Source organism: Callithrix jacchus, chromosome 2 (assembly GCF_049354715.1).
Source record: "Callithrix jacchus isolate 240 chromosome 2, calJac240_pri, whole genome shotgun sequence".
NCBI lineage: Eukaryota > Metazoa > Chordata > Mammalia > Primates > Cebidae > Callithrix > Callithrix jacchus.
In genome coordinates this window covers 11,361,988-11,369,702 of record NC_133503.1, presented here as the reverse complement: position 1 = coordinate 11,369,702, position 7,715 = coordinate 11,361,988, and the positions used below count along the sequence as shown (strand labels likewise).

Here is a 7,715-nt window from a genome sequence, read left to right as displayed (position 1 = left end):
GAGCGAGACTCCATCTCAAAAAAAAAAAAAAAAAAAATGCTTAGGAGACCCTGGGTCCATACTTTCTGGACAGTAGGGCCTTGAAACCCAAGAAGATCCAACAGGCATGAGGATTTTTGTGAACCCCTAAGGAAGTACCCAGAGAACCAGATGCTGGTGGTTTGGGGTGGGGATGGAGGCTGCATTAGGCTCAGCTTCCCTTGGACCCAGGCCTTGGGCCAGGAAGGGAGGGGAGGGACCCAGTCCTGTAAAAAGGTTTAGAAGGCAAGTAGGATGGCACAGCACGAGGGTATGAACCTCTAAGGGGCTGGGCGGGTGGGCTGTTTATGGGGGATATGGTATCCACCAAGGCCACCGCCAGGAGAAAGGGTTGATATGGCCCCAGAAGCCACAGGGAAGAGGGAGAGGATGGCCCCTTGCATCTTCACGTCCCCTTTGCATTTTTTTGAGACAGGGTCTCTCTCTGTCGCCCAGGCTGGAGTGCAATGGCTTAATCTTGGCTCATGGCAACCTCTGCCTCCTGAGTTCAAGTGATTCTCCTGCCTCAGCCTCCCAAATAGCTGGGATTACAGGCACCTGCCACCATGCCCAGGCCATTTTCTTCAAACATAGGTGTTTGTTATAAAACTATCTCCAAGTCAGGCCCTGCCTTCTGCAGCCCTACTGCATGATGCACATTTCCCGGTAGCACTCACCCGTGCTCTTCCTGCGTCGGGCAACCTCCGAGCCAGTCTCCCCTGTGAAATGGGCTTGAATAAGTTAGAAGCTGATAAGTGGCTCACTGCAACCTCCACTTCCCGGGTTCAAGCCATTCTCCTGCTTCAGCCTCCTGAGTAGCTGGGATTATAGTCACCTGCCAACATGCCCAACTACTTTTTGTATTTTCAGGAGACAGGGTTTCACCATGTTGGCCAGGCTGGTCTTGAACTCCTGACCTCAGGTAATCCACCCATCTTGGCCTCTCAAAATGCTGGGATTACAGGCATGAACCATCTCGCCCGGCCCAATTTGCCCTTCAAAATGGTCCCTGGAAGAGCCAAGATATACAGCCTGCCCCACTGGCCCTGCCCAGAGCCTAGCTGGGCAGCTAGGTCAGGGGTCATGTCTGAGCCCTGAGACTTTGCGGGCTGTCCTACGCCAAGGACAAAGAAGGGACGGCTGGGTTTGCTTGGAGAATGTGCTTCTGGCTGGGCAAGGTGATCCTGTAATCCCAGCGCTTTGGGAGGCTGAAGTGGGAGGATGGCTTGAGCCCAGGAGTTCAAGACCAATGTGGACAACATGGTGAGACACTGTCTCTACCAGAAGTACAAAATAATTAGCTGGGCATGATGGTGCACACCTGTAGTCCCAGCTACGCAGAAGGCTGAGGCAGGAGGATCAGTTGGGCCCAGGACTTGGAGGCCATAGTGAGCTACGATCACTCCAGCCTGGGTGACACAGTGAGGCTCTGTCTCCAAAAAAAAAAAAAAAAAGATGTTCTGAAAGACCTTGCCCCTCCTCTGTCTTGTTTTTTTGTCTTTTTTTTCTTTTGAGATGGAGTCTCACTCTGCTGCCCAGGCTGCAGTGCAGTGGCGCGATCTCAGCTCACTGCATCCTCCGCCTCCCAGGTTCAATCCGATTCTCCCGAGTAGTGGGGATTACAGGTGTGCACCACCGTGCCTGAATTTCTGTGTTTTTAGTAGAGACTGGTTTTCACCATGTTGGCCATGATTTGCTAGGCTGGTCTCGAACTCCTGAACTTAGGTGATTTGCCCGACTCAGCCTCCCAAGTGCTTGGATTACAGGTGTCCTCAGTCTTGTTAATTACACTGGAGGTTTGCTGTGTACAGCGAGGTCAGGCTGAGGGTGGTGAGCTGGTGGTCAGAGGGACCCACGCTTCTGCTCAGGGGATTGGCAGAAGCCAGCAGGGCGTGGGTTTCTCTGTTTGGGGCTCCCCAAGTTGAGAGTGCAGAGAAGCGTGAGCTGCGTGTGAAAATGCAACCTTGGCTCCCCCTGGCTCGAGGGTGGCAGTGGGTGAGTCTCTGGTAGCACTGAGACGCATGTACTCTTTGAGCTTTTTTATTCTTGAAAAGTTCAAAGATACACAAAGCTAGACAGACTATGCAGGATAAGGAGCCCTCACATACTCGGAATATCTCTTCCATAACGATTGGCTCGTGGCTAGTCTCGTCTCATCTCTACCTCCACTCCTGACCTCTACGTCTGGGTTATTTTGCTACAAATCCCAAATATCATTTATCCTAAATATTTCATAAATATTCCACGATGTAGCTCTGACGGATAAGGACTTTTTTGTTGAGATGCAGTTTCGCTCGCGGGCCAGGCTGGAGTGCAATGGCATGATCTCCACTCACTGCATCCTCTGCCTCCTGGATTCAAGCGATTCTCCCACCTTAGCCTGGGGAGTGGCTGGGATTACAGGCTTCCTCCACCACACCCAGCTAATTTTTGTATTTTCAGTAGAGACGGGGTTTCGACACGTTGGGCAGGCTGGTCTTGAACTCCCAAGCTCCGGTGATCCACCCGCCTTGGCCTCACAAACTGCTGGGATTACAGGTGTGAGCGACCATGCCCGGCAAGGACTCTTAGAACACAACTGCAGTATCTTTGTGTGTGTGTGTTTTTTATAGAGACGGGGGTTTCACTATGTTGCTCAGGCTGGTCTCAAACTCCTGAGCTCAACTGATTCTCCCACCTAAGCCTCCCAAGTAGCTGGGATTATTGGCATGTTCCACTGTGCCCAGCCAAGTACAATGTCTTATCACACCTTTACAAAATTAATAATTCCAATCATCCTACAGTGTTCAAATTTCCAACAGTCTCATAAAACGGTAATTTCTTAACATCCTATTTTGTTGCAATTGGTTGCTGTAAGTCACCTAAGTATCTTAAGTTTCTCTTTTAGACTTTTTATTGTAAAATAGATATAATATAAAATTTGCCATTTTAACAATTTTTTTTTTTTTTTTTTTTTTTTTAAAGATGGGGTTTCACCTTGTTGGTCAGGCTGGTCTTGATCTCCCGACCTCTGGTGATCCTCCCAACTTGGCCTCCAAAGTGCTTGGATTACAGGCGTGAGCCACCACGCCCGGCCCCATTTTAACAATTTTTAAGTGTTTAACTCAGTGGCGTTAATTACGTTCACAATGTGTAATCATCACCTCTATTTAGTTCAAAAATCTCAAGTCTCCTTTATTTTCCTTTTTTTTTTAAATTTTAGGGACTAGGTTTTGCTATGTTGCCCAGGCTGGCCTTAAACTCCTGGGCTTACAGTGATCCTTCTGCCTTAGGCCTCCGGAGTAGCTGCGACTACAGGTGTACGCTGTCACACTCAGCTTCGACTCTCTTTTAATCTATAAAGTTCTGGCTGGGTTCGGTGGTTCATGCCTGTAATCCCAGCACTTTGGGAGGCCGAGGCAGGCGGATCACCAGAGGTCAGGAGTTGGAAACCAGCCTGGCCAACGTGGAGAAACCCTGTCTCTACTAAAAATACAAGAATTAACTGGGTGTGGTGGCGGGTATCTGTAATCCCAGCTACTCTGAGGCTGAGGCAGGAGAATCACTTGAACCTGGGAGGTGGAGGTTGCAGTGAGCCGAGATTGTACCACTGCACTCCAGCCTGGGCGACAGAGTGAGACTTTGTCTCAACAACAACAAAATTTTTAGTTCCCCTTCCTCTGAAAACTGGATGTGATTTTAACAAACCCATTTGAGCTCTGAGGTGGATGCCTATTCCAAGCCCACTCCGCCCTCTGGGGGTCCCAGTTTCGTGATCTGGTCTTCCCTTTCCTTCCTGGTAGCTTAAAAAAATAGAGACAACAGGATAAGGTGAGGAATGAATGGATGGATGCACGCTGATGTGAGAACAGCCCCCACCTGGAGGGCAGGAACCACTTGGGGGCACCCTGTGTCCATGAGCTGCTGTTTTGAGGAGCCTAGAGCCAGTGGGCAAAGGGAGGAAGGAGGCTTTAGAGTGGGGGACAGCCGGGGGAGGAAGGATGTTGGCTGAGCCAGGTCTGGGGGCCTCAGGGACTTCTGTGTCCTCATGAAGCCCAAAGGCCCTGCCTACCCTGCCCTCATGTGGCCTGCAGTAGATCAGCCCCAAGAGCAGGCACACGTGTGGCTTTGGGACCATGGGGCAGGGAAAAGAGGGACAGGGCCCTGCTCCTGTCACCTGCTGCTTCCGCCATGCCAGGACCAAGTCAGCGGTATGAGCCAGTGGCCAGGCATCGCTGCCCTGCAGGCAGTGGGGGGGCTCCCCTTGGGCTGGGGGCAGGGCTTGGTGGGCAGCCCTGTGGGAGGGGTGTTGGTGGGGGACCATAGGAACTGACCAAAGGCAGGCCGGATCCCAGGACACGAGGGGATCTAAGCTTCTAAGAGTCAAGCTTTGCTGACCGTCAGACTAGCCCGGGGCCTCTATGCTTAAGGCATCTGAGAAGCCTCCTGGCCAGGAAGGGGCTGGGACCAGGGTGGACCTTTGGTATCTGGAGTCAAAGAGGGAGGATGTGACCACGTGGCAAGGCAGGGGCTGAAGGCCTTTTGGGGAAGGGGGGTCCAGGCCTTCTCCCCACCCTTGATCCAGGTCACTGTGGACACAGCTGGGAGCTGAGCCTGGCAGCCTGTGTGACACAATGGTGGGGGGATGGGAGCCCCCACATGGCCAACACTGCCAGCCACACCCTAGAAGGCATAGGGTAAGGGCTGTGTGAAGAGAAAGGGGTCTCTGAGCCCTGCCTCTCTGTGCTGTCCTCAGGGACACCCTAGAGAAGGGACTTTTGGGGGCTGCTTTGAGGAGAGAACAGCTGGATGGACATGCTAGGCTGTGTGGTCTGTGGGGCATGGAAGAGGGGTCCCAGGGGCATGGTGGGGACAGCGACTGGGAAGGGAAAGGTGCCCCCGACCCCAGATGAGTAGGGAGAAGTAAGAGGGGAGAACGGGGATGCCCAGAGCCCACCGGCAGCCTCTGGGGTCCCCCTGGCCCACCTTCTCCCGAGATCCCCATCACAAGAGCCCAGAGCCTGGGCAGGAACAGCAGGTTTACTGCTGGCAACAGCACAGTCCTGTGCCACCCACGGGGAGCTGGTGGGGTGGCAGTCGGGTCTCCTGGGCCTCCTGTTCCCTCCCATTCTCTAGGTCCCTGGAGCCCAGACCCCTGGCCGTGGCCTGTCCTGTTGGCAGTTCTGGCTGCGTCTGTCCTAGGCAGGAGAGGAGGGTCCTTGGAGAGGCAGTGATGGCTGCAGCGGCCGTAGGGAGCCGGAACACTTCAGGCCAGGCCTGCTCAGCTTTGCACTTCTGGGGATCCCCTTATCCCTGACTCTCCCCCTCCCCCACCTGGAAGAGACCTGGACCCTGCACCCCAATGAGGAGGACCAGGGTGAGGGGTACAGAGCATCCTGGGAGGGGCTTTGAGTGCTTGGCCGGGACTCAGCAAGGGGAGGGCAGGGCGGGCCTCACGTCTGCAGTTGCAGGAGGCAGTTGGGCTCTGAGGTCGGGGAGCTGGCCGGGCTGGAGCTGTGGGCCTCATGGAGGTCCCGAAGCACCTGGAGCAGCTGAGCCAGTGAGTCCTCGGGGGCTGCGGACAGAGGCGGCCGTGAGGGCCCTGGGAGTGGGTCCAGAGACCCCACCCATACATCCCTGGTGGGGGCTGGGACCAGGGAGCCAGTCCCAGATTCGCAGGACCTACCTTTGCCAGGGCTTGCAGGCACAGTGCTGGCCTCTGCACCCCCGCTCAGCTCCTGGTGCTTCTCCCTGTGGAGGTGGCCAGAGTGAGGACTGTCAGCCTCCACCTGCCCTGCCAGGCTTCTGGTGCCCTTGTGGGAAGGCCAGGTGGCCCAGCATAGGCCTCCTGGGCTAGAGGTGGCTCTAGGAGTGACGGCAGGGCTGACTCTTTCAGTCTATGAAGGGGAAACATGGGCCCAGCCTCGGCTCCTGGGCGCCTGCCACCTTCTCCCTTCCAGTGTCTCCTCCTCCCCACCCCACTGGGTTGACCAGAAGGCCCTTTGGATTTTTTTTTTTTTTTGAGATGGAGTCTTGCTATGTGGCCCAGGCTGGAGTGCAGTGGTGTGATCTCAGCTCACTGAAACTTCCATTTCCTGGATTCAAGCAATTCTCCTGCCTCAAGCCTCCCAAGTAGCTGGGATTACAGGTGCCCTCCACTACGCCCAGTTAATTTTTGTATTTTTAGTACAGAAGGGGTTTTGCCATGTTGACCAGGCTGGTTTCAAACTCCTGACCTCAAGCGATCTGCCTGCCTCTGACTCCCAAAGTGCTGGGATGACAGGCGTGAGCCACCACACCCCACCTTTGTGGGTTTTGAGGGGAGAGATAAACCCTGGAAGAGTCGATGAGGAAGGGGGAGGGCCACGCCCTTCCTCCTCGCAGGGTGTAGGGGTGTGAGAGATAGAAGAGCTCCTGGTCCAGCTGGCACTGGGTCACCCTGAAGTATCCCGGTAGCACTGCATCTCCAGAGACCCTGAGTGACGGGGCCTCAGCATCCTGTTTTTAAAGCTGGTCATTAAAACATCCTGTTTTTTCTAAGCTTGTGCCAGGGCAGAGAACCACTGGACGAGTGAGATGGCCAAGGAACTCAAGGAGTGGCTGCGGACACAGCCTGTGCTCCAAGGGCCCGGTGGGACGGCTGGGCAGGTCGTGAGGTGGGTTCAGCTCACAGCATCACGTAGGCACAGCCCGGACCCTTGGGACCTCTGTCCTAACCTGAGCTGGCCTCATGCTGCAGAGAGGCAGGTATTCTTGGTGCCCTCCCCAGACGTGGCCAGTTAGAGGTGACCAGCCACCACAGAGCAGCCCAAAGCCGGAATCCCAGCTCTAGCCCCCAGCCTGGCACATTGCCTGGGCTGTACAGGCTCTCCTGGGTGGGACTCACCACAGCATGGCCTCCACGCTCAGCAGGTGCCGGTAGATGAGCTGGGCCTCAAGGTCATGGTCAAGAGGGTCATTCCACTCCTGCAGGGTCACCCGTGACCGGGTCTTATCGCAGCCCCGACCTGGGGGCACAGAGAGGGCAAAGTTACCAGCAGACACTTGACTACCATGTCCAACTTCCCGGCTGCACAGATGGGGAAACGGAGCTCTGCAGGGGAGAGAGGCACTCGGGGGTCCCTGGTGAGGGATGCGCTGGGAGCACTGCCTGGTCAGTCTGATCCAGGCCCCGCCTTGGTTCCCCACCCCGCTGGGGCAGCAGTTCACCTTGAGGTCAGCCCCTGCACCATGGAAGGTGTGGCTGCAAAGCATGGATGTCATGGATGTGACTCGGGGAGCCAGGCAGCTTTCTAGAAGGCTGCCCGCCTGGAAGGGAACAGGCTGAAGTGTTAGCATCACGGTGAGATGGGCCGTGGCGGGTTCATGCAGCCCGCTAGCTTTAAAGCCATCTGTCTTCTCTAAGCCTCAGCTTCTCCTCCAGACAGTGGAATACCAGGCCCTGTCTCCTGGGCCATGGTGGGCCCCACTTCGCCAATAATGAGGGTATTGCTATGATGGTTACAGCCAGAGGCTGCAGGTCATATCAGCCAGCCAGCAACGCCCTTGGAAGGAGTCACCAAGAGGCCAGGCGCAGTGGCTCACACCTGGAATCCCAGTACTTTGGGAGGCTGAGGCAGGAAGACAGCTTGAGGCCAGGAGTTCAAGGCCATCCTGGGCAACATAGTGAGACCCTGTCTCTACAAAAAGACAGGTGTGGCATGTGCCTGTAGTCCCAA

The 7,715-nt window shown here is 55.3% G+C and overlaps 1 protein-coding gene across 4 annotated transcripts in view; it reads right to left on the bottom strand.

The window, feature by feature from the left end:
* Window positions 1–2,042: 2,042 nt before the first annotated feature.
* The window catches only part of RASA4B (RAS p21 protein activator 4B), a 38,726-nt gene continuing 33,053 nt past the window's right edge, over window positions 2,043–7,715 (bottom strand). For all 4 annotated transcript variants that reach the window (XM_035280427.3, XM_035280411.3, XM_035280420.3 and 1 more), the window contains 3 exons: window positions 6,884–7,004; window positions 5,684–5,748; window positions 2,043–5,572 (listed from right to left, as the gene is read on the bottom strand). In XM_035280427.3, the coding sequence (XP_035136318.3) occupies window positions 5,451–5,572; window positions 5,684–5,748; window positions 6,884–7,004 (308 nt within the window). In that variant the 3' untranslated portion in view covers window positions 2,043–5,450. The remainder of the gene's footprint in view (window positions 5,573–5,683; window positions 5,749–6,883; window positions 7,005–7,715) is intronic.